Below are 27,727 nucleotides of genomic sequence, written 5' to 3'. Positions count from 1 at the left end.
GTTCTGAATTCTAACTTTTGGTATTAAACCATTATTCCATTAGAGTCATTCACAAATATATTTCAAGCAGCTGTCTGATAAAGTTCTGGAGGTCGGACAGAGTGACTTTGTTGACATTGTTTTGTCTCGTTGTTTTGGTTTCGAGGATCCTAATGTTTACATCAACAGGACATTGTTTGAATATAGCAGGAACATCATATTCCTTTCTCCAATGGCCCACATGGCATCAGCTGTGTCAAGGCCTTTCATGAAGAGAACATTTTGCTTAGCAACTATCAGAGTAGTAGTAGCGTCACAGAGAGCGGCTTCTTGTCACTTCCTGGATTTCTGTGCCAAGAGGCGTGGACATGCCTGTGCACCAACAAGGGAGAACCAAATTGATTTGCGGTGACTCCCCTTCAATCTTTCATAACCAATCATATTAAATCTACTGTTATAACTATATCAAACCCCTTTTGTTCGGAGCCATTATTAACTACCTATTGCTAACTTAATTAGCCTAGGCTGTGATAATTGTCCATAGCTATGTTGTTCAACTTTCATTGCATCTCAATAAATATTTAAATTGGACCAGTCCGGCTCTTCTCATATTTAGGATAAACCAACACGCCTGAAAGTATTGATTTTTGTGAAGATCGGTCAATGTGTACTCAGGGTTTGCGTCCCACAGGGGATGCTGTTGAGCCATTTTACCATGCCCATGTCAAATTACTCCAGAATATATACCTTTTTACCACCACTTTCTAATTTCATTATTTATTTCCTCATTTATTTATGTATTTATTTATACATTTATTTATACTTAAGTCATGTTTCGTCCTCCATACTTTTCAGTACAATTTACCATCATGGTGAACAAGGATCAACGAGTGGACGCTACTCTGCAGCCATTTAAGAGTGACTCTAGCGGAGCCAGCAACAGCAGCGGGGAGAGCTCCAAGGAGAGTTCCCGGTGCTCCACGCCGCTGCTGGACGCAGACCGGTCGGTCAGGCTGCGGGACAAGATGCGGAGGAGGATGGAGTCCGGAGACCACTGGTTCTCACTGGAATTCTTTCCTCCTCGCACAGCCAGTGGAGCGGTCAACCTCATCTCAAGGCATGTGAGATCAAGCTGGAATGAACATAACATTTGATATAATAAAGATGTAGTGATTAGACTCATCAAAGCCCAAACACAGAGACATAAATGTTTTCAAATAATTTAGGAAAAAATTAACTTGTAACTTGTTAATGTCTGCTCTAACAGAACAAACTGTCAATTACAGCTGTAGCCGACAAGACGTTCTTTGTTATCATTGCAGTGAAACAGCTCAAGTTGCACAGTAACCTATTTTGATTTAGCCAAAGTTCTCAAGCTCTTCTGTTAATGATCACAACATTTTTACTAATCCTTCTGGAATTGAGTATTGTAACCAAATGGCTGGACCAAATCTTAAGTCATATCACTGTATTTCAGATTTGACCGGATGGGTTCTGGTGGCCCCCTGTTCATAGACATTACCTGGCACCCAGCAGGGGATCCAGGCTCAGACAAGGAGACCTCTTCAATGATGATTGCTAGCACAGCCGTCAACTATTGTGGCTTGGAGAGCATCCTCCACCTGACCTGTTGCAATCAGACCAAAGAAAAGATTACTGGTTACCTGGCCAAAGCTAAGCACTTGGGCCTCAAGAACATCATGTCACTCAGAGGAGGTAGGAGAGCTGACATTTGTATATCTTTTATATAAAAGGACTGTCTCCTTCTCTCTTTAGTGTTTCAAAGTGGTTAGGGAAATAGCATTTTTTGGATGTAACTCTAGTTCTATGAGTTTGTACTTCCTTGCTGTGATGTTCAACCTCAGCACCCTGAGACAGACCTTTGCCATCCCTGACCAGTCAGGGGGTAGTAACAATAATGCAGTCCCCTTTAAAACACTGTGGCTTTATGCTTGTGATCCAAAACCATATGAAATACTCTCAGTACCAAGATTCAAGATTTTTATTATCAAATGCACAACAATAACATTAAGCAGTCGCTGGCAGTGAAATGCTTGAGTCACAGGCTCTCTTCTAGCAATGCTCAAGTAATTACAATCTATAAAATAAAATAGAAATAGTATAAAATAGAATATCACCATGTAAAATATATATATATATATATATATATATATATATATATATATATATATATATATATATAGATAAACAGCTGAACAGAAAATAAAACAACAATAGTGCAATCTGCAAATATGTCACGGTGCTATTGTTGCAGTTCATATGAGTTTAAAAGTGTTATGGCCTGGGGGATGAAACTGTCTCTGAGCCTGGTGGTGCGGGCCCGGATGCTGCGGTACCGTCGGCCAAACGGCAGCAGGCAAAAATGTTTTTGGCTGGTGTGAAAGGGGTCTTTAATAATCCGGCTAAAGTTTGATTAATGATGATGCGTATAATGATGATGAACTGCTACTGACCACATACTGCCTGTTGTTGCTGAGTAAGTTTTAAAATATACACTGGTCATAGTCATCCTACTGATGCCCTTCTACAGCCCTGTCCAGCTCTCCCCCTGTCACGGCTGATCTTCGGGTATCTCCTCCATGCTTTTGAGACCGTGCTGGGTGACCCAGTAAACCTTCTTGTCATCGCACATACAGTTGCATTCAGAAATATTCAACCCCCCAAAGATTTTAAGGATTTATCAATTAAAGTAGACAGAATCTTGTTCTTTGATCAGGATTCTGCTTCGAATGCCTTCTTTATGAGTTGAATGATAAAGAAAATCAACACGGAAAATGCATGATGTTGGATTTGTGTGTAGCAGTATATTTTGTTAAGATAGCCATGTCACAATTATTCAACCCCTATATAATATTGTTGTTTTTAAAGCTGTCTGACAGTTTTTTTTTGTCCTAAAGTTGAGTTGAAACATTATTAATTCTTTGGGAACTCTACACTGATCCTTCATTTGCTTCAGCTGTGATGCATATATAAACCCCACCCATGAAGGTATTCAAGGTGAGTTGCAATCATGGGAAAGACAAAGGAGCTTACACAAAAGCTGAGAGAGGAGATTATTTCATCACACTGAAAGGCCTTGGGTAGAAGAAGAATTCCCCAAAAAATTATATTTCAAGAGACACAATTGGGAACATTATAAGGAAGTTTACAACTGATAGAGCAGCTACAAACATGCCTGGCCATGGAAGAAAGCCCAGCATTTCATCAAGGACCCTCAGCAACTTAGTCAGAACAACTCAGTGAAACCCCTGTGTGACTGCAAGACACCTACAGGATGACCTGATGAACGCTGGTACAAGTGCTGCAGTGGCAACTATAAGACATGCACTGAATAATAAAGGACTTAATGGCCGGCTCCAAGAAGCACTCAGCTCTTGACCACAAGCAACATCAAAAGTCGACTAGAATATGCCAGGAGGAATTTGGATAAGCCTACAGAGTTTTGGGTGACAGTTCTATGGACTGATGAAACCAAACTGGAACTGGAACTGTTAATGTCTATTGAGGTGAGGGGGTTGAATATTTCTGATTGCAACTGTATGTATGTGCCATTCTGGAGAAGCTGGACTACCTGTGCAACCTGATTGGGCTGCAGGTACCACCTCATGCTACCAGTAGTGACAAGGACACTAGCAGAACACAAAACTAGAGAAGATTTAGTCAGGAAGGATAAGGAGAGAGCAACTGTCTGTGAACACCACATGCAAAACCATTATCATTTCAGGTGGGTAGGGAGGGGGGGGTTCTTGCTTCCGCCTCTCTATGCATGATAGTTGTCACCTTCATTTGGACCATAGCAGGTAAGATTGATTCATAATCACTTATGCCTAATAAATCTAATCTAACAGATTGATATCTCAAGTTTAATGCTGTTATACTGTGACGATTAAGTGTTCCCTTCATTTTTTGGAGCAGTGTATTCAATCATAGATACTGCACCTGTTGACTTGGTTGAAAAATACTGTGCAACAGTATTAAATACAATTTTAGATAAATTGATTGCAATACAAAATCATCATGCTTTCAAAGGCTATCACTGTCAGAGTGGCTTGTGTTGGTCCTTAAGCAAGACTGTGAATGCTACCTGATTACCTTCATGAGTGAAAGGATAACTAGGAGAATCATACCGGCTCTGACGTTAAGTAGTTGGGTCACCAGGGTCTGCGTCAATGGTCGTTAAGTAGCTTTTTCAAGCTAACTGAGAAACAACTACTAGCTCAGTGTTCTAATGTCTGCAAAAACAAACTGCTATAATAGCTAGAGGTTGATGAGTATCAACAAAGATTCCACAGCAAAGGGGACTTAGGACGACTGATCAGAGAGGAGATAACGTCATAATCCTCACACCCTGGAATGGATGTCTAGCCCCAATTATTGCTGCTATTTTATGTGAAATAATCAAATGTGCGCCACTCAAGCACCTTATTGATATTACCAGTGTTTATGGTTACTCTGTGCAATAATCCAACCACTGTGAGATGAAGTGGACGTTTTCAAACCCCAAAAAATCTATGCCTTAGTTTTTCTTTTAGGTCTTTTTGTTGTATTAAGTTTCTTGCCTTTTTATATTTTCACATGGAGCTAGGAGAAACGCAATTTCGTTCTACTGCTCACTTATTGTTCTATGGTCTGAATGACAAAGTTCACTTATACTTAGTACGTGGTCTGTGTGTATGCATGTATTTGTCTTTTGGTTTTTACTAATTTTAAGACTTTCACTTTCCTGATATCTCCACAGACCCAATGGGAGTAGACTGGGAAGAAGAGGAGGAAGGCTTCAACTATGCCATCGACCTTGTTAAACATATCCGTTCAGAGTTTGATGACTACTTTGACATTTGTGTTGCTGGTATGTTTTCAGCCATGTGATTAATTGTTGATACTAAAAGGTGGTATTGTTCAGTGAATTTATATCCAAATATGCTGCTATGTCCAGGCTACCCCACAGGCCACCCTGAAGCAGAGAGCTATGAGGCCGATCTTAGACACCTTAAAGAGAAGGTGGATGCTGGAGCAGACTTTGTAATCACTCAGTTGTTCTTCAGGGCAGACACTTTCCTCAAGTTTCTGGATGACTGCAGAGCAATTGGTATCATGTGTCCCATCCTACCTGGAATCTTCCCCATTCAGGTATCTCACTGCTGCCATAAGGAACCAGAATACTGTTATTATCATCATGTGAAACAGGTCTATCACAGTTAAATTGAGAAATTCAAGCATGTCCTGTTAAACTAAATATACTTAAGCAATTTCTATATCTCTAGTCCTTTTCATAGTTTTGACCACATAAGGGAAGGGTCTGGGATGCAGTTTTTTTCACTCCACAGTCACAAAGAGCCCTGCTCATAGTGGAAACTGTTGGGTTTCTCTATAATTTGTAATGTCTCGACCTTACTTTCTAAAGATCCTTGAAATAAAGTATACTATGATCTAGCACTATAAATATAAAATTGAATTGAACATGGAAACATTCTTTTAGCTTTGTTATTGCAAAGCATCCTGGGTCACATTGAAGTCCTCTCATATGCTACTGTTTCACAATGAAGGCATTTTTGCTCTTCTCAGTGCCTATTCATTGATTTGCTTGTGGCCACTGCCAAGATTGTCATTTTACCTCTGTTATAATGAAGTGCATAGAACAAATTATGGTGAGCGGGCTGCAAACTTGGGTAGGCCCACGTTTGGACCCATGCCTATTTGCATAAAGAACAGCACAAAGGCACTGATTGATTATTTTGATTGCCATGTGAAGATGCATTCAGCATGCTATCATGTGTACCAGGTTCACAGAGGGGAGAGATGTGCATGCTGGGATCTTTGCTTGTTACAGGACACATGCAACAAATCTAATATTTACTGATACACCAAATTCTGCCAGCCTGCCGAGGAGTTCAAACTTGATCAATGTTTTGACAGGCCACTGGTCCATCCATGCGGCAGGACTTCTTGCTCTGCTGATGGCCAGTTCAACTATGACACATTAGTCAATATGTTTAAAGAGAGAGAGGGAGATGCAAACTGCTTTACGATCAAAACATGGGACAAAGTCTTTTATGTAAGGTCAGGAATTTTGGGGGCTGATCGCCACTCTTTTGAAGTAGTATCAGCCATTGCTGCTCAGAGGTTCTAGGGCCCTGTTTATGCCTGATTAACGTGCATCTTGGGTGATCTAAGTGACTTCTTATAATCGGACTGAATCTGAATTCCTTCTCATCTCAGTTGAAACAAACAAGGCTGAAACATACTCAGCATTTTGTCAGTAAATGTCCATTATTACTGTCAATTTGTTACTATCCTGCACGATGTGCAGGATGTTTTAACTGAACTAAATGAGCAGTACACAAACTTATTTTCTAACTTTCTGTGACTGGAAATCAGATGTTTCCACATCACAGAAAGATGACAAAGAAAGGCATTAATATTGTTCACTCCATGCAGCTGTTCTGATTTTTTACACACAGAAAGAAATAACTTCATCTATAAAGTTTGCCGAATTTACGAGAAGGCTCTAATTTTTAAGAATTAGTTGTAAACAGCATTTTCGAAAGTTTCTCCTCACTCAACAACTCTAAAAAGTGCATGATTGTATCGTATATTTGATGCAGCCGAGAGGTCAATGATGTTGTAGAAGTTGTTGATGATGAAGGAAGGATTCCGGGGACCCAGTAGTTTCAGTGTAACAAAGTTTATTACAAGAAATTACAGGTCGGGACGGGCATCTAGATACCCGGAGACACACAGCCAATAGTGAAAGTCTGACGTGCTGGGGTTTTTACACACATTTATATAGGGAGTTTGGTTCCACCCATGACTTCAGGTAAAACACATCCCACATGGGATTTCTGACTAAATAAGGGCCTGTTTCTGTGTCCGAACATGAAGACACACAGGTCAGGAACATTCCTTCTTAACCCATCCATTAGCTGGTCAGAGATAATTCCCTAATTCAAAAGTAATCCCAAAAAGTCAGAGTGCAAATAACACGAACACCTGGAGGACTCTCCGAGAATGTCTGAGAGTCCAGAAGTATATAAGCCTGTCTTTGTGTTTAAGACACGTCCCAACATGGTCTACTCTAACGAATATACACGACATAAACCCCCCTTCGAGACTAAACAAAGTCTCGAAACAATCAAAAGAATAAAACATACAGGTATATGATCATGACAAAAATAACACATTGTCTACATTATAATTTAACAATATAGCAACAGTTATGGAGTATAGGAGTGAGAGTGAAAAACCTGTCAGGCAGCTATCTTTCCTTAAATATCCATCAAACAAACTAGACAGGAAAATTCTCTCACGACCCCTCTGCCCAGGCGGCCATACGTCATACTCCATGCTACTGAAATTAGAAATTTTAACAAATTTTGTAAGGAAATTACTTTAAGCAAATACATATATGGGACTCTCAGCAAATAAAAACAAAATAATGTCCAAAGTCAGCCTGGTTGCCCCATTGGAGCTTCCAATGGACCTTTCCCTGCCTAACACCACTATCCTTAAAGATAACGGAAAAGAAAACAACTGATATCCCAGTATATTACTTAGAAAATGTAATTTTCTAAGTAATTAACATTTCAAAGAATATAATTCATTTTTAATATCACTTCTACATCTACGGAGAAAACATAAAAATAAAGAACACTGCAGTTTCTCAGGAGCATTGACTCTCAGTTGTAGTGATGACATGTTGAATCTGGATATTTTATCTTTGTTCAGAGTCCTTCAGTCCATCCGTATTTTTCCTCTTTGAAGTGTCTGAGTCCCTGAACATCAACCACCCTCTCAGTGATCTTTCCCCAATATCTTCTAGAATGAAAGAAAAGAAAACCAGTATCTTTGCACAACAAAACAGATACAAATTAAAATGTAAAATACAGATTAACATTCTATAAGTAAATGTGAAATTATAAGTCCCATTGTCCATTTCCCCCCTGGAAACACATCACTAATATAATAAGAAACTGCTCCTATTGGTCCTAATTTCTCTTGCAACCAAGCATTTGCAGACCGTCCAGCGTTTTCCTGCTGGGTCATGTATTCCCCTTTCTTATGAACTACTTTCTTCAGTATTCTCCTCCTCCATATTCTCTCCAGCTGTTACACTCACAGGCAAACTGTCCACAATCATAACATTCTTCTGAATGCTATTCAAAATTTGGATCGAACCTTCCTCTCCAGTTCTGTGCTTGATCAAATGCTGACTCTTGGTAGGAGATGACTGGAACCACTGATGATGGCTGGAACGATTGGAGCTGAACCTGGTTCAGCTGTGATTGTAGTAGTGATTGTTCTAGTGGAGCCTGATTCTGTTTAACCAGAGCTTGCTTATTCATTTTCTTATTATCCACCAGTTGTATTTGATTGAGTTTTCTAAGAACATCCTTGTCATGTTCCTTCTGGTCATGTTCCTTTTTCCTGTACAGCACCACTTGATGGGCTATATGATCTGTATAAACACCTTTTTCCATGCTTCCCAGACCAACCACCTCTGCCAGTTTTCTTCCCACTGTTAGGGGCAACCCCTTCTGTATTTTGGCTCTCAAAATTGACTGTTCCATTTGATTCAAATCAGGGTAATTTCCTGTGACATTTCTCCACACTTGATGAGCTCTTGAAACATAGGCTCTCGGGTTTTCTTCCTGTCCCAGTGGTTGAATAAGAATGTTGTCAGGATGTACATTTGTCGGAAACGTCTCTTTCAGCGCTCTACACACTCGACCTCTATTTGCACAAAACAGCTCTGAATCATTCACAGCAGTTCCCACATATTGATTAAGTCCTGCTTTCTGTAGAATTTCTCCCATAGCATGAACTCCAAGGAGATTAGCCAAGAGTCTCTTAATATCTCCCATTGCAAGTTGTTCTCCCACCATAATCTCTTCCAACTTTGAAATCCAAGAATGTGCTCCATCTTGAAGAATCGTTAACTTCTCAATTATGTTTGACATATCTGTAGTCTGCCAAGGCCTATACTCCAAATTCTGCCCTCGGACGACAACTGGAAGCATTTTATTGAGTGTCAACTGTTTTCTTGAGCGCAAAGCATTTTTCATGCACAATAGTTGATAGCCTTCTTTCTGCAACTCCTCTACCTGGTTCTTCAGTGTTATTTGTCTTTCTGTTTGTCTGGTATTTTCTATGTCCCTATCTTTCTTATCGTTTGCAGCTTTGATCAATTTCTGTCCCTCAATTTCAAACAACTGGAGAATGCCAAGCTCCACTTGTTTCTTTTCTCTGCGTCCCTTTTTGCCAATCTTTTGCGCTGCCTTGTATGTGGATACAAGTACTCGCATTATTCTGATTACATCTGGGTTCATAGTTCCCTCTACCGGCCATGGTCGTTCAATATTAGCCCAGCGTTCATGCCATTTTTCCGATATTTTTGCAATGCCTTTAACTAAAGGATTATTCTTCTGTACTACATCAACAGGAGTAATTACTTTTGGACTTTTAGTGTCCTATTTCCCCATAGTATCAGCTGCCTTTTTGCTAAGATTTAAAGCTACTTAAAGCTTTTTAGATTACTCCTCCCCCCTTTTAGGAATTGATTAATCAACAAATCAATCAAGCACTTAACAGCTCAACAAATTAATCAATTCATAAATCATGTAGTAAAACCACTAATTTACTGCAGCCAATAGAAATGAAATTGACTTCCCAACTCCAAAGGAATCAAAAAGCTCATCAATGTAATATCACAACTCAAAATCTGCTTATAATGTTTGACAAAAAGATCCCATGCTCCCACAAGTGACTGACTGTCACCAAATGTGCTCCTAATTGCAACAAGACAACCACCTATTTTATCTCAGATCATCAAAAAGTAACAATAGTGTATCACCAACACAGCTCAGATCAGAATAAACCAAACACAAACAGTGAAACTCACATTTGCAACTCTCAGCAGAGTTTAAACCAAATAATCCCATTCCATTAATTAATTAAATGCATTAACTGGTCAGTCTGTTGTCAATCCTCATATTTGACTGACTACAGCATGTAGCTTTTCATGTGTATGTAAGCAGATGAATGTGCTCTATCAATCTCCTATAATAGCTTATGAATGAAAGCAGGCTAAAATGGTTATCAGCAATAATAACTATAAATGAAAACAAATACAAATATGTAAGATGCAGGTTTTTGTTAAAGAGTTTGTGTATAGACTCTACCCGCCTTGATCAAAGTGGAGATAGAAGCAGCACACGCAGTGGTCAGCAAGCCTCAGGCCGTGACCTGTAACGGCCAGCTGTCTTTTCGGCTCTCCACCTCAATTCTCACCCATCGTAAGGGAAAGAAAAAGACAATGATTTAGTATCTTTACATCCTTTTAACATCAACACAAGCGATTCAGTATGATTTGCACACATTTGCACCCTTTATTTGCCGGCATTTAGGTCAACAGACGTATGATTTAGTTTATTTCGGTCTAATAATATCTTTAAAGTTCTCAATAGTTTATTATTTATTCACGGCTGTACTCAAAACTCAGCAGTCCTTTCGTAAACAAATATAAATTAATGATTCTCCGTCTGTGCATTGCACATTTGTCACACCCAGTGAGGAAAAACAGATATGTTATTCTTATTTTATATCAGCCCATAGTGGAGAAGTTAACACTCTTAATAAAAGCATATTTGCATTCTCTAGTCAATGCAAACAATCTGTTTACGTCATCACCTTAAAACAAAATTCTGACTATCTCTCCTATCAAAATTATCATTATCCAGCATTTAAAGCCAAAAATGTCAAATTAAACCCAATTTGTTCCAAAAGTGAACCCTTAACTAAGTATTGTCGAATTTAATGAAAACCAAATGAAACAAGAAAGTTCAAACAGTGAAATATTTTGTTTAGAACTACAGACGTATCCAATCTAGGTGAATCAAACAAACAACTTTATTTCCTAATATTGTCTGCACAATTTCGCTTTCCCACAAACAAACAAAGAAACAAATTGTCCTTTTTAGCTTTGTCTAAAAACCCCATTAAAGAATTGGTTTTAAAACACTTTTTGACTCTGTCCCTGTGTCTCACAGAAGGCTGTTATCACAATGAAAATCCCCCTCACGTTTCTACAGGCAGAGTCATGTTCATGCACGAGAGACACACACACACACCAGAAAGGTGGGGGTTGTGACGACAAGGGAAGACAGACTAATGCAATAGTTCCCTGAAAGGGGCTATTTGCTTTCTCTAATACAGAGAACAAAATATCTGTCCTTATAAGTTATCAAATTTCCCGTTTGTAACCATAACGTATATATATTTAATCAATCATAAAACCTTTTTGTTATTAACTTTAGATCACACAAACACCAGCACTGCAGCATTTCTTACAAAGCTGAAACACAGCGATGTCCACAGTCATCACACACACACCAGCACATGGAAAAAATGTGCATCAGTTGGAAGGAATCAAAGGTGTGGTTATATTAATTAAGTCCTCCTAAGAAGATTCATTATTTTATTACGTCTGTTTTATAAGAACAGCTCATAGTTTCAAGTCCCCTTAAATAGAGGCTCATTGTGATATTACAAGGCTCATATTTTATCAGTCCTTACATATATTTATCTCAGTTATATTGATTCAATCCTTGACCGGGAGACAACAAAATATACACACAAACCACTGCTTGAGAGGGGGGGGGGCTGTTCCTGTTACACACAGCCCCACGACGCCCTGTACACAGACGCACACACTTTCTCTTAGCCAAGGCTCTCATTCACACCCCAAGCATGCTTTTTGCCGCTATTTCTCTATTTCCATTATCTTAATTTTTGCTACCTTTTGAGATGTAAATCATCCAATGAGAGGCTGCATCAGACACTGTTCGTCAACAAATGTCAGAGTGGGAACAGTCAATTGGATTTTTATTTTACAATCTCCAGTTATTAAACTGACCTGTGGTGAGGTTTTTACGGCCCATACTAACGCTCCTTCACTGAGGGCTTCCACTATCCAAATTTGCGGCTCTTCCTATGATCATTTCCTTACTCTTATTTCTCTGTCTCTTATCACTTTACATTTATTTCCCTGGATCCAGGTTTATCCCAATTTTTCTCTTTAACTCAATTTCTGGCTATGCCTTAGCCAATTGAAATGCAGTGATTAATACACACATGTCTTACTGTTAAAAAGTTGAGGTACCGTCTTTTATAATCTTGCACAATGTCATTTAACCACCTTATCATTACAATTAAGCTATTCCAAACTATGTCCTGTACCTTTAGTACTTCTCTTTCCTTTATTCACTGTTATTTAGTTTCTTTAACACTCCCCCCTTTTTATTTGCGATGTGCACTTCGCAAATAAAATCTAATTTAGCACGGAGATTCACTTCAAACACCAACACAACAAGACATTTCCTTAAAAACAGGTTCTTTTAACGGTGTGACCTTGCAGCAGACACTGAACAGCCTAGTGAGAAATGCTCACCCTGGTTGAAGTCATCTGGAGATGCAGCAGGCCTCAAATCATCTCAGTTCGCGACGTCAAGTTATATCGTATATTTGATGCAGCCGAGAGGTCAATGATGTTGTAGAAGTTGTTGATGATGAAGGAAGGATTCCGGGGACCCAGTAGTTTCAGTGTAACAAAGTTTATTACAAGAAATTACAGGTCGGGACAGGCATCTAGATACCCGGAGACACACAGCCAATAGTGAAAGTCTGACGTGCTGGGGTCTTACACACATTTATATAGGGAGTTTGGTTCCACCCATGACTTCAGGTAAAACACATCCCACATGGGATTTCTGACTAAATAAGGGCCTGTTTCTGTGTCCGAACATGAAGACACACAGGTCAGGAACATTCCTTCTTAACCCATCCATTAGCTGGTCAGAGATAATTCCCTAATTCAAAAGTAATCCCAAAAAGTCAGAGTGCAAATAACACGAACACCTGGAGGACTCTCCGAGAATGTCTGAGAGTCCAGAAGTATATAAGCCTGTCTTTGTGTTTAAGACACGTCCCAACATGGTCTACTCTAACGAATATACACGACAATTATAAAAGGAGTCTGGTTTTATTTTGGAACACAAACTGCTGCTTAAACATGTCAGGCACTTGGTAAAACTGCTAGACCAGCGGAGCCCATGATGCAGTTTTCATTGTCATGTTTAATAGTTACTGCGGATGTACAACTCTCAGAAAAGATGAGAAGAGAGGCAAGATGCCTCACTTGTTAGCTATTTCCACCATCAGCTCCAGTAAAAAACTAAAAAGGAGTCATCAAATAACTACCTAAGTAAGAATACCAAAGTATTTTCTGAAAAAAGGATGAGTGAGCCATCTCACCTCCAAGTGGTCTCAAATGGAGCATCCTTACTTTTATTTTATCATGAGAAATATAAAAAATTCCAGATCAGTATGAAACTGTGGTGAGACAAATTATACTATACCCATCAATCAAGGTATTTAATGGAAAACCCTTTCCCTCCTGGGCTGCATTGATGGACTTAAGCCAAATCCTTATTTTCAGCCAACCTGTGGATCTCTGTGTCTCTCATTAAGGAATTTATTATATCTTTTATAAAAATCTATTGAACAGTTCAGGATAAAGATGGATTATAACCTGCTTTCCCTTAGGGTTACCAGTCCCTGCGTCAGCTGGTCAAGCTGTCAAAACTTGAGGTACCAGAGGAGATCACCAAGGTCATCGAGCCCATCAAAGACAATGATGCTGCTATACGTAACTATGGAATCCAACAGGCCATAGAGATGTGCCGTGTGCTGCTGGACAGTGGCAAGGTACCAGGCCTTCATTTCTACACACTGAATCGAGAGGTCGCCACCATGGAGGTGCTCCGACAGCTGGGCCTGTGGATAGAAGACCCAAGGTCAGTTATCCCCGTGCCTCCTTACAGAATGCTGGTCATTTTATCTGAAGTCAGTAGTCATGGATTTTTAGGCAATAAATAGTTACTTCTTTTACTTTAGTTAACAAGTTAGTCGATGATAATGCATTCAGAGAGATGCTAAAATTTGCGCACGCAGTCGTAAATATTCAACTTGTAAACAATTATTTAAATGATGAAGCATCAATATTGTGCTGTTAATTGCTACAATGAAAAAATTGGTCAAACTTTATAATTATGAGTGATGCAGGCCAGCAAAATAATACAATGATAATGCCACTGTAAAGTGAGATTGTAATACCTGGTGTGTAGTCTATTTTTTTAGGTGGGTTTATTTGCTGTAGCAATCAAAGCTTTCAAGCTTTTTGTTTGTTTTAAAGGCTTATTTTAGCTCCATTAGGCCGATGAGGTGGAATTTTGTGTCACACCATTTCTTGGTAAAAAAAAAGAATCTATTTCATTCTTTAAATAGATCTTTAGTTGAATGATCTGATATCAATTTGTAAAATGAAGAGATAGAATATATACCTTATTGTCCTCAATGCTCACATAAGAATGACGCTGACATTTTGGTGAGTTGTGCTGCTTCTCTCAGCTCCTCCGTGTCATGGAGCAAGGCGGAGTTTACCCTCAACCACATATGCCAGCCCCATCCACACACTCAAACATAGAGAAACAGAGAGTGAACCAGCCGGAGATGAAGTGAAAACAAATTGAGTTTAAGATATTAGAGAAGAACCCATTATCGCAAATATGTCGGTATGTTGAATTTGTTATTGGCAACAAAAAGAGGGAATTTATTGTTTCCACTACGGCGCAACACTCCAGAATTATTACTGATGCTGCTACAGAATCTGGATCACCAGTTGGTTTGTACCATGCAGTAGTCTCCTGTCTATGTGCGCTTCCTCTACACTCTTTACTTCCTCTGGCCTGTGCTCACTTTTCACATTAACGATAAACACCAACACTGATCAGAAGTTATAAGGACCCATACAGTTCTTAAGGTTTACTTTGTGTTCATTTGATAAGCTCAATAATTTATGAGGCACACTTTTAAACACATTGGAAAAAGTCAACATTTTCTGTACACTAAGCTCACCTGCCAGACACAACATGACACGCACACATCCAGGAAATTGGGGTTAAAGTGACCAGAACTACCCGGATTTATAGTTCGACAACACCGATTTAATAAATGTGATTATCATTTTTCTATCTTTGTAGAGCAACATAAACAAGAAGGTTTGTTTTACCACATATATGCTTCAAAAAATATTTTTTAATCAAGACCAATTTTTGTAAACTGTCCATTTCATTCATTTTTGTGGTTATGTGGGTGATTTATTTTATTTATATATGAGTATATTATTAACATTAATTTTGAATTCAAGTCAAAATAATTATATTTAATATTTGTAGAGATTTGTTTGAACCTTTTTACTTTTGTTTTTCTTATGTTACTGTATTGTAATTTTATTTAATTTGTTTGCACCTCAAGAAATCATTCTTGATTTTAAGTGTTTGTATTTGCTATTGCTGCAATTAATTAACACATAAGCTCAAATTATTAATTTAGCTGTATGCTGTTAAATATGCAAATTCTATAAATTTGTAAGTTAACCAGGACCACCAACATTAAGATTTGTGAAGCCACGTATCTTAAAAAGAGTCAAAGGAGGTTGAATTTGTTTTGTGGAAAGGGTCCCTGCTCTCTGTTCAACTGAAATTATAAATCTGAATTTCTCCCCAACAGGCGGCCTCTTCCCTGGGCAGTAAGTGCCCATCCCAAACGGATAGTAGAAGATGTTAGACCTATCTTCTGGGCATCCAGACCCAAGAGCTACATCTACAGGACCCAGGACTGGGATGAGTTCCCCAACGGCAGATGGCAAGCTTCAATACCTGTTAACTTAACAAATGACATACAATGGCATCTTCCTTACTTATGGATTTTAATTATTTGATAATGTAGAATTAATTACAATTGTACACTTCTGATTTTGAATAATAGAGTAATGTGAATAGGTGTTTAAGCATATTTGTACAATGGTAAATCCCAATAACAATGTCAAATAACAGTGTTGATGTCTTTAGGGGAAACTCCTCATCCCCAGCTTTTGGCGAGTTAAATGATTACTACCTGTTCTACTTGAAGAGCAAGTCATCTAAAGATGCCCTGTTGCATATGTGGGGTGAGGAGCTGATGAATGAAGAGAGTGTCTATGAGGTCTTCACCAGCTACATCACAGCCCAGCCAAATCGCAGTGGACATAAGGTAGATGGGATGGAACAGTGAATTCTTGATCACAATTCTACAATATTCTTAATACAAGACTTTAGGTAGTGTGTATTCTTGTGTGTTATTCTCTTGTTCACAAACAACCCCCAGTTTGGTTTAGCAATCACATCTCTTTTCTCTACTGCTCAACACAAAGGGACCTCAGGCCGGTTTGGTCAGCCCAATCCTGGTCGTGCAGTACATATATTGTCCCAGAATGTTTATTGGATAAATATTATTGAAATCATTTTGCAAAAATATTTCATACCAATGAAATAATGATATATTAGAGCATATTCCTTTCAAAGTGCTTTTTTATTCAGGGTTGTCATGTGGTCCATGTAAGCCCTGATTGATGTTAATTTGACCCCGACTTTTGTCGCTCACGACCTCCCATTCATTTTGAGGCTGTGATGAACCCCATTAGTGTTCATCACAGTGAACACTAATGGGGAGAAAGCGGAGCCACCCAAGAGGCCCACTTCGAGACGCTATGACGCTGTCATATGGTGGTAAAAGGAGGTGTGGTGAGGCAGAATTGTAGATCTTTGAAGTAGGCTTTAATCAAATATGTGATGGGATCTGGTACCTTGAATTCAAAAGCAGCCCAGAGGACACTATGTGGTACTGACCTTAATGCATTAACGAGATCAAGGAAGATGACGACTAGATCTCTCTTCTCACTTATAGTTGATTGGATTTGGTGCCAGATCATGCTAGTGTGTTCTAAACATCCAGAGAATCTTGGAATTTGTGCTTTTTGGACCGATCCACCTGCTTGTTTTTTTACTAGATAACTTGTCAGCCTTTTGGCTATGATGCTAAAGAAGATCTTGCCTGCTACAATGAGGAGACTGATGGGCCAAAATTGGCAATGTTTTTAGGATGCTCTTTGTCCCAGAATAAAACTAACCAAAACAACAAAAATTCCTGTTGAATAAATATTAAACATTTGGCATCTGTGGCATGTTTGTTGGTGCCAGATGGGCTGGTCTGAGTATTTCAAAAACTGCTGATCTACTGGGATTTTCATGCATAACCATCTCTAGGGTTTACAGAGAATGGTCCGAAAAAGAGAAAATACCCAGTGAGCGGCAGCTGTGTGGAAGAAAATGCCTTGTTAATGTCAGAGGTCAGAGGAGAATGGGCAGAGTGGTTTGAGATGATAGAAAGGCAACAGTAACTATAGTAACCACTTGTTACAACCAAGGTACGCAGAATACCATCTCTGAACGCACAACATGTCGAACCTTGAAGCAGATGGGCTACGGCAGCAGAGGACCACACCGGGTGCCACTCCTGTCAGCTGGAGTGGAAACTGAGTCTAAAATTCGCACTGGCTCACCACAATTGGAAAAATAGAAGTTTGAAAAAACATTGTCTGGTCTGATGAGTCTTGATTTCAGCTGCGACATTCACATGGTAGGGTCAGAATTTGGAGTAAACAACATAAAAGCATGGCTCCATCCTGCCTTGTATCCATCCTGCCTTGTATCAACGGTTCAGGCAGGTGGTGGTGGTGTACTTGTGTGGGGGATATTTTCTTGGCACACTTTGGACCCCTTAGTACCAATTTAGCATTGTTTAAACGCCAGGCCTTGTTGAATCTATGCTACAAAGGATTAAGGCAGTACTGAAGGCAAAAGGAGGTCCAACCCGGTACTAGAAAGGTGTAACTCATAAAGTGTACCTGTCTATCTAACCCTAGTAAACGGGTTGGTATGTAGATGCCAAACTTACGATCATGTATTTAGTTATTAATTGATGGTGGCGCATCATGTATCCAGATCGCTCCGGTCACTTCGGTTGAATCTCCGTTGTGAAACCTTGTACTGTAATGTAAGTTCACCCCAGATGCAGAAGTGCAGCGCAAGGCAGCGCCATTCTCCCTGTTCACACCGGACGTGCATTTCACAACGCCCGTCAGACCACAGTTCTGCTTTCTCTGCTTGTTGTTGTATGTAACCCGTTCAATGCAGGGGTTTGGGGGTAGATGATGATTGTCTTCATAGCACCCCCTCTCTTTCTCTCTCTGTCTGTCTGCATGTGTGTTGTAGTGGATGGCCAGATGGGGAAATTTAATAATGAGAGGGGGAAAAATCTGGGATATTGAAACTCCAGGACAACAGAAGGGGAATTTAAAGTATGGGATGCATATTTGATCATTTATATCCTACATAATGTAATTTATGTAGTTTAAAATCATTTTCAGCGTGTTTTCTGGCACGATGCGCTCGACGCCGGCAGGAAAAAAAAGACTTGACGCCTTGGAATCAAAACACAGAAAACTGATTTACATGGAGATAGAGCAGACATAAATTCAGTTCTTTGGAGGGTAAATAACAGTTAAAAGTCTGGATTCTGCAACGGTGTTTCCTTCTGGAGGAACAAACTTAGTTTATTGTTACTACACAGTTGTTTTCTATACACTTTCAAAAATGGATTATACTGAACTACTGAATTTTTTTTGTTGCCATTCATCATTTTTGTGCTATGACAGTGAGACATGTGGGTGTGAACCAGGAACATCAAAAAAGGAAGCAGCATCTGAACATCTGTGCAGGAACTGAGAGGGTGACTTATTTTCTGGTTTGCGTAAAATTACAGAAACAGCACATCTATGTTCATTCCAGAACACGCAATGTAGTGTTTACTTATCTCTCACACAAATTTCCCTTTGTGTTTGAGTGCAGTGTAGTGTAAATCTTCTGGATGCATAAACATGGTGTCTGTTCTTAGTGTGACTGAATGTGCCTTATCCACTAGATCAGGGTTGATGGATGTGACAACAGATGAACAGAACTTCCATTCATAGATTGAGAGGTGGTGGTCTTGTGGCAGAAACTTGGACTATGGGCAGAGAAGGTCTCTGGTTCGTCTCTGGTTCGACTCCACGGAGAGACAACAAAAGACGAACCTGGATTGATCTGTCCAAAAATCCAAGAGTCTCCCTACCCTGTCTAGTGCCCCTGAGCAAGGCACCTTAATCCCCCAACATCTGCTCCCCGAGCGCCGTACATGGTCGCTCACTGCTCTGTGTGTCCTGCACCAGATGGGTCAAAAGCAGAGATTAAATTTCCCTACCTGGATGAGTGTGCCTTTGCATGTCTGTGCATGTGTTTGGGACTAATAAATGCATCTTAATCTTAATCTATAACAGTGAATCAGAATTATACTTCTGTGGTGGATCCAGATCAGCAGTTCAGACCACTATGATTCCTGATGGGGTGGAAACGAGAGAAATGCCCGAAAGACACATTACATCTCTTCCCATCAAATGAATTGGACAACATGAGGATAGCAAAAATCAACACAAAAAATACATTTTTTAGTGATGCTATCATTACATACAGTATTAAGGGAGTTGTGAATGTTTCAACCACGGTGCTTCCTGAAGCCCCAACAGATCTAACAACTCATTTTAGGATGTGTGTCAAACATATCGATCTTGATGATGGGATCAGTCGTGTTGCTTCTGAATCTACAAAGAATGTAATCTCTTTCCCGAGCACTGTGAGTGAGTGTATTGGCATATTAGCATATGCATCTGATTGATACTTAACATATGTTCCTATCATTCGTGTTTTTATGTTAGTGTGGTGCATTCAGCCTCTTGATGTGTGAGGTGTTCCTCATGGTTTCGTTCTCTGTTCAAAGTTGCTGGTTCCGCCCTCTCCTCCATCCCCGCCTCCGTTCCATCAGCCTTGTAAGGTTGCTGCTTCTTCAGAAAATTGTTTGCACAATGTCCCTTCTCTCCACAGTGAAAACAAACGTCTGGATCATCATTCCACATGCGGCTCACCTTCTTCCTTGAAATCTTCTTCTTTTGCATCCGCAATGTACCTCTGAACATTGTCCGTGAGGCTTCATAGATCAGTCTCTCTTTTCACCTTCTTTTCTCCAGGTTTAATTACCTGTTCCGCATACCCATCGGAGGATCCAATCGCCTTAGACCAACTTCTCCGCAACACTGTGTTTGCTGGTATAAAGGTTAAGGTTGGAACCTACTTTCCCAAGAAGGCCACTCAACCGAAGACACTGAGTTCAAATGCGTCCAGTCGTGCGATCCCAGTTCTGACACCAAATTGTGATAGAAATCTGAAAATTGCAAGAGGCTGGAACAACAAATTTGTCTGTATTTTAATAGGGGCAGAAAGGATCAACACAGAGAGTCACATGGGTCTCAGAGTGTATACAGGACAGTAAAATACAAGAATCTTATATAGGAGAACTAAGGCTGTCTCTCTGAGCCAGGTCAGACTGGTTCTGTAGGTGCAGTTTGAGAGAGGAATCTAAACACAGACCACTGATTTACATATATTTCCTTTGGAGATAGAGCAGACATACATTCAGTTCTTTAGAGACTAAAGAAGTGATAAAAAGGTCATAAAGGTTTCAGGTCATAAAAGTTCAGATCATAAACAGTTCAGGTCATAAAAAGTACAGGTACTTTAGTACTGCAAAATAGGTTTCGAGCACACTTAGTTATTTTTCCACTACACCACTGATATATCATCTTGGTGGTACCAACACCTCAAATTAAATCCCAGAAAGGTGTAAAATATCGGCTCTTTAAAAAAATAAAATAAAACGTGGTGCATATTTGGATGAATCACTAGTGTGCCTAATAATACAAATTTAGTCGCAACGTCTCGAAAAACAGTACAAAATGCATGTTTATAATTCCTTGTTAAAAAGCTGTACAATTTAAACAATGACATAATGGTTATAAGGTTATATAACTTAAACTTTTAGGGAAAGTGCTGTAAAAATAAAGATAGTTATTTTTATTATTATTATTACAGGTGATGTGTTTGCCATGGAATGATGAGCCTCTTGCCCCAGAGACAAACCTGTTGAAGGATGAGCTGGAGAAAGTGAACAGAAGAGGAGTCCTAACCATCAACTCCCAACCCAACATCAACGGCAAACCCTCCACAGACCCTATAGTGGGCTGGGGACCTTCAGGAGGTTATGTCTTTCAGAAGGTAGGAAGAGTCTTTATGTTGTTTGTGCGTTTGGCAGCAGTGAGTAGCGTACGTTTGTCTGATATTAGTACAAAAACAAAGTGTTTTATTTGTTTCTTTGACAGGCCTCATCGAAAAATTTATTATGGACAGCAAATTATTTGGTTATGAGTTGGCTTTGATTGTACTTGAGCAGCAAGGATCATTTTACTATTTTAGCAACTGATAAAACTGGAATAACAAAAAAATCAATTACAATTTTGGACAGAGCAGAGCTTTTCCTCATATTGTGAAGGTTTATGAATTAATTGACAAATGTTCAATGATGGAAAGTGACCTGTGTAAACTGACTTTCGTATCATTTCCACTTTTATATATAGTTATATAGTTTTAGTAATATTCTGTCCTTTCAATCGATTAGTCTATGCTGGGCTACCATTATTGTGATTATTCTCTAATGTGCTCATACAGGGTAAATATATGAGGCCCAAGTTTACTCCAGGACTGGTTTCACAATGAGGCCCAGATATTAACTGAAATTGCCCTTTCAAAGCTACATCTATAATGTTTAGGTTAAAAAAATCATTATTGTTAATACATTTATCTGTAGCGTTCACCACTATGGAGTTTTTAAGTTCTTAAAATGGAGAACTTGCTTAATTAATGCTAGTTCCAAACTGAAGTGGCTCAGGGGATACGCGGGGAAAAAATTTGATTTGCGTTTTGCATAGTTCACCCTCTTTCGGGTCCTATCGCACGTGCTCCACCTCCCCGACGGTAGGAGCGAACAGGCCGGTGGTACAGAAGTCTGACAGCTCATCCAATTGTTAGACATTATTAGTAGTTGTTAGACTTTGAGAGGCCTTGGGAGGGAGGGGCTTATTTAAGGAAATATATCCACTAATTTAAAAAAGTCTCAGTCTGTTGCATATCTCTGAACCGTTCTTCATATGGGCTTTGCATTTGGCATGTGTATTGTTAGGAGGTACAAGAAAGTCCAGTGATAAATTTGATGTGATTTCTTTTTGAGTTTAATATCAATTAAATTTAAATGAACCGGGAAACAGCGCCTTGCATCAGTGGGGGTGGGGCACTGTTCCTTCTGCTATGTCCTTGAATAATGTACGGCAGTGATGAAGAAACTTCCGGCCGTAGGGTCATAATTGGCCCACCTGCAATAATATCTGGCCCACCAGTGGGGATGGCTAGCATAAAATAACAATTGTTAACTAATCATAATGAGGGTAAAAGAAATAATTCTGATTTGGACTCATATCGCCCAGCCCTACTATAAGTTCACTTAATTAATGGTAAATGGTAAATGTTTTGTATTTATATAGCGCTTTTCTGGTCTTGATGACCACTCAAAGCGCTTTACAGTAGAGTTTTACATTCACACACACATTCATACAGTGCATCTATTCGCAACACTTTGTTATTCAATTGGGGTCCATTCGGGGTTCAGCATCTTGCTCAAGGTCACTTCGGCATGCAGATGGGTCCAACTGGAGATCAATCCACCAACCTTCAGGTAGTAGGACGACCACTCGACCCCCCAGCCACAGCCGCCCATAATTAATTTTTATTTTTATTTTTATTTATTTGATTAGGACAGTGCACATTAATCAATATGTCAGCCAGAGCATCAATATAAATATGCCGGAGTTAGCTTAATTGCTAATTTTCATCCGTTGTCCTAAGGCAAGTCAAGAACATAAAAACAACATACCAGTATACAAAATAGATTAAAAAAACACTTTTACACACAAAAGAAGTCCCCATATCAAGAGTCCATGTTAAAAAATTAGAATGACCAAAGGTTATGTGCATACTTCCTCAATTTCGAATGGATATTACCAATTTAGAAATTTTGTGAAATAGAATTGTTTTTAGACTGCTGAGACCATTGCAACCCTTATGTTGAGATGTTGCCTTAATCGTCTTTGTATAAATCCCAGGCCTATCTGGAGTTTTTCACCTCCAGTGAAAATGTGACTGCCCTCCTCAAAGTACTGAAGAAGTATGAGCCCCGTGTCAACTACCACATTGTTAATGTTCACGTAAGTTTAACAAAAAGCACATTCCATGTTTATATTTGAGTTTAAGTTATTAATATGTCGCAATGAAAAATGTTTGTGCAGGGGCGTAACCTGACGAATGCCCCTGATTTGCAACCTAACGCTGTGACCTGGGGGATCTTCCCTGGAAGGGAGATTGTTCAACCTACTGTAGTGGACCCAGTCAGCTTTATGTCTTGGAAGGTAAGATCAAGATTGTCGTACTATTGTGTGGGAATGACAATTATACAGCTTATTTATTGGCAGATTATATGTTGACAGCTGAGTGAAGTTGGTAAATTGCCAATTCTATTAATGTAGCAATATGTTATAAGCTTTAATTAACATTAAATTACCCTGAATGCTAGTCAATGATCCCTGTGACTGCTGAAGTTTACAAACTTCTTTTCATGTTTTCCTTAGGATGAGGCTTTTGCCCTGTGGATTGAGCAGTGGGCAAAACTCTATGAAGAAGAGTCTCCTTCACGGATGATCATCAAGTATATTCACAACAACTACTTCCTGGTCACTCTTGTGGACAATGATTTTCCTCTAGAGAACTGTCTGTGGCGGGTCATTGAAGATATGTTTGAAATGCTTGATGCTCCTCCAGATCCACTCAACGACGGAACATCCTGAAAAAAAAATATAAACTACTTTTAAGGAAAGTAGGAGCACTATGGAACCGTCAATTGTTTATGCATTGTCTGAAAGTTGCTATTTACAGTGTAGAGCATGGAGTAGGTGTACTTAACAGTACTTTTAAAGACTTTTTCTAAATATTTTTTTAACATTTGAGTGAACGGAAATATGATGAATTAAATTCTTCTTTCTTCCCTAAACGAGACTGGAAGCCAGGGACAGGTACAGGTGTTGGCCAGACTATTGACCGGAAACCAGGAACGCGTGTCAACCAGACCGCCCATGCTTGACCGGAAATACTCTATAGTTTGACAAATATTCAGATGAGGGCGCTGCTGAATAATACTATAATATAGATGTATATAGAACAGATATGGGCAAAATACGGCCTGCGGGCCATATACGGCCCGTTTATCTTTTTAATCCAGCTCACCGAACTTTTAATCCGGAAACGAGAAGTGGACAATGAGTGCCGAGTGTTTAACACGGAGTGAACAACAAAATATTTTGTCCATGAAATCTAATCGAAGGCTGCATGCCTGATATGCCGAGAAACTGTCGCAGTTTTCAAGGAGTACAACATCAGCCGTCACTTTGCTAAATAAATAAATGCTTTGCTACTTGTTAAAGGTCAAATCCTTTCATGTAATGATTTTTCAATGTCATTTATATTAGTTCACAAAAATACTCCATCCATCTGGTCCTGGCCCCGGCCCCTCTGTCAAATTTTCCAACCACTACACATATCAGACGCCTTACTTTGAAATAATATAGATCACCTAGATAGCTTTGCCAAATATAACTACGCAATCCACTTAGCAGTTTCAGACACACAAAAATGAATTGCTGAAAACTTACTGCCTTTTAGCAAAGTTTGTTACTAGTGAAATATTTGGCAACCATGTGATGTGATGCATCCCCCTAATCTTCAGTAAGCGGTGTGGCCTTTTTTTGCACCTTGTCCCCAGTCGATAGTTTGGCCGACACTTGCCACTCTCCTCCAGTCAGCAGTCCGGCCTGGTTACCCATTGACAGTCCGGTCATCACCTGTCCCTGGTTTCCCATCAGAATTCTGGTCGACAACTGTTCCTGTCCCTGGTATCCTGTGGCATTCCTACAAAATACACTGATCAAAAAAGTTAAGGCAGGGGGGTTTTCCTGCTATTGACCCTCCATTGCCCCTGTTGATGAATCTCCGTAAATTGAAAGTGCTTGCCAGTAATTCCCAATTAGCATGGCTTATGGACACGTAAGGGCATGAGACTGCTCTGGCCTGTGGAAATCCTGGAAACCACAATTTACATCAAATGTATTGGATTTGGCTGCAAAACTGTCTACCCCTGAAACTCCAGAGGTATTCTGTGGACTAAGACACACTTCACCCACCCCTCCATCTGCATAGTGGCGAGTAGACAATGAGGGAATTATTACTTTCTAGCCACAGAATCTGCAATCAGGTTGGAGCACGCCACAGCTTTGTCTGACAAGGTCAGGTTCTACAAGAGTTTATAAAAACGTTTTCTTCAAAATTTTTTACATAGAAAATACTTAAAAGTAGTTGGTGGATGTTGGACCAAGGGATACCTAGAATCTGGTCAAGATTACATCTTATATCTACACAAACCTCTATAGGTCAAGCCTGTGTTGAGCTATAGGTGAGAGACAAAATCCCCATAATGGTATATTTTTTGGTGCCTACTAACTGAACATTTCAATAAAAACGTTTTGTTTCCAGCATCAAAATCTTTTTATTCCACACTTTATTTTTCAAGGACCCCGCCTGCCCTTGACGTTCTTCCTCCTTGGCCTTTCCTTTTTTTTTAGGGCTCTACCTGGATCTTTGCTTTTCCATTTCTTCTTCATTGCTTATCATCTCTAAAGGCTCCTCTTGCATCTTCAGTCAATGTATCTAATCGAGCTGTATTATCAGGGTTTCATGGTTTTTTTGAGAGTGATAAGATTCAGGGGAAAAATGGCTGGAGATGGTCTCATCAATGCTTGCTTAACCTGTAAATTCAAATAAATGCAAGAATAAAGAAATGATTAATAAACCAGCTTTGTTTTGACACTCATTGTTTAAAAACAGATCGAGCTGACAAGAATGTTCTATTTGAATAAAAATTAGACAATTCAAATAAAACTAGGGCTACGTTGTAGCACTAACGGGCCCGAGCACAGGCGTTTTCAAGTCTTTTGCGGGCGGTGAAGAAAGAGCGTTCGATGACCAAGCTCTCGTCTCCGTGTTACATGCGTTTGAGCACTGCAGCAAGGATAAACGCCTCACTTTCTGTAGCCAGCAGGTGGTGCTATCGTTTTAAATCATGGTGTCTTTGTAGATGTCATCAGGTCGCAACTCTTGTCTTACATGTCTGGTTTGGACTGGATTGGACCAAATATGTCCAAGATACAGAAGCTCATGTTTTAATGGCGTGTAATCAAACTTTGACGTCACGCCAAGGTCACACCGTGAGACAAGAAATCAATCTTTTTATAACTTTTCATCTCCATCTTGTTGTGATGACACTCAACTAAATTTCACGTTGATCTGATGAAAGCTCTACAACAAGTACATCAAAGTAAAAGTTTGGAATATGGCCAAAATGGCTACCAATTCCAAAATGGCGGGCTTCCTGTGTGGTTTAACATATCTGTCCAAGAGACTTATTTCTCTGTCATTAAAAGACACATGTCCCTATTGATTTTTGTAGATGTAGACCAATCGTAGTGCCGGGGCTGCCCTTTAGGGGGCGCTAGTCAGTTATTTTGACACGCCCATTCCTTAAAACTGTCTGTATATCTTCAGGGGTGGGCTGTTAATACACACATGTATTTTTAGGGAGCTGGACCCATGAACACAGAAGTTACAGCAATTTCGTGTGTCATGGCGAGTTGAACTTTGATGACACGCCATTCATAATCCGCATGATGAAAAGTCATAGTAATCGTAAGCCTACATTACAAATGTCTTGAGACCCATTAGACACAGTTTGACATGGTTTCACAAAGTGAATGAGGAGAAATACATCCAAGTGTAAAATGTACCAAAAACAAGACATTTCCTGCTGCCACCAGGAGGCGCTGTGATTTTAAGTCACAATATGTTGTAGATGTCTTCAGGTCGCGACTATTCTCGTACATGTGTAGTTCGGAGTCGATTGGACCAAATATGTCTGAGATAGAGAAGCTCGTGTTTTGATGGCGTTTCATCAAACTTTGACGCCACGCCACGGTCAGACGGTGTGACGAAAAGTTTATCTTTCAATAACTTTTGATCTCCATTTTGTTGTGATGACACTTGTCTAAATTTTAAGTTGATATGGTAAAAACTCTACGAGAAGTACATCAAAGTAAAAATATGGAATATGGCCACTTAATCCAAAATGGCGGGCTTCCTGTTAATTTTTTCATAATGGTCATTGAGGCTTTTTTGTGCATCTTGTCATGATACACAACTATCCTCATTTTCGTGAGGATCAGTGAATGCTAAATGAGGGGCTTTTCCATAGGTGGCGCTGTGGAGCCATTTTGCCACGCCCATTTCCAAATACTCTAGAATACGTAAATTTACACCACCTTCTAATTTACTGCAAACTTTTACAACTTTTTGAGCATGTTAAAAATTCTCAGAATAATCCTTTCAATTTCAATAGGGCCTCTCACCAGAGGTGCTCGGGCCCTAAAAATTACAACCCAGCGAGTCCACTCCGCTCTGCATTGCCAATCGGCTTGGTGCTCCCTCACTGCGAGGGACAACTCGACAAAATCAGGACTGTTTGCCGTCCTGGCTCCTAAATGGTGAAATGAGCTCCCTATTGACATCAGAACAGCAGAAAGTCTACACATCTTCTGCTGCAGGCTGAAGACACATCTCTTCCGACTACTCCTTGGCTAAGAGGATGATAGTCTAGTAAC

The 27,727-nt window shown here is 39.6% G+C and overlaps 1 protein-coding gene across 5 annotated transcripts in view; it reads left to right on the top strand.

Annotated features, from left to right (window-relative positions):
- Window positions 1-25,869, top strand: part of mthfr (methylenetetrahydrofolate reductase (NAD(P)H)) — a 48,564-nt gene extending 22,695 nt beyond the window's left edge. For all 5 annotated transcript variants that reach the window (XM_062392368.1, XM_062392372.1, XM_062392369.1 and 2 more), the window contains 11 exons: window positions 835-1,096; window positions 1,457-1,695; window positions 4,739-4,849; window positions 4,937-5,130; window positions 13,600-13,850; window positions 15,625-15,759; window positions 15,966-16,146; window positions 20,955-21,137; window positions 23,075-23,176; window positions 23,258-23,377; window positions 23,597-25,869. In XM_062392368.1, the coding sequence (XP_062248352.1) occupies window positions 849-1,096; window positions 1,457-1,695; window positions 4,739-4,849; window positions 4,937-5,130; window positions 13,600-13,850; window positions 15,625-15,759; window positions 15,966-16,146; window positions 20,955-21,137; window positions 23,075-23,176; window positions 23,258-23,377; window positions 23,597-23,812 (1,980 nt within the window). In that variant the 5' untranslated portion in view covers window positions 835-848 and the 3' untranslated portion in view covers window positions 23,813-25,869. The remainder of the gene's footprint in view (window positions 1-834; window positions 1,097-1,456; window positions 1,696-4,738; window positions 4,850-4,936; window positions 5,131-13,599; window positions 13,851-15,624; window positions 15,760-15,965; window positions 16,147-20,954; window positions 21,138-23,074; window positions 23,177-23,257; window positions 23,378-23,596) is intronic.
- Window positions 25,870-27,727: the final 1,858 nt, after the last annotated feature.

Source organism: Platichthys flesus, chromosome 7, assembly GCF_949316205.1.
Source record: "Platichthys flesus chromosome 7, fPlaFle2.1, whole genome shotgun sequence".
Lineage (NCBI taxonomy): Eukaryota > Metazoa > Chordata > Actinopteri > Pleuronectiformes > Pleuronectidae > Platichthys > Platichthys flesus.
The sequence above is the reverse complement of the archived record's forward strand: the minus strand, read 5'-3'. Positions and strand labels throughout refer to the sequence as shown.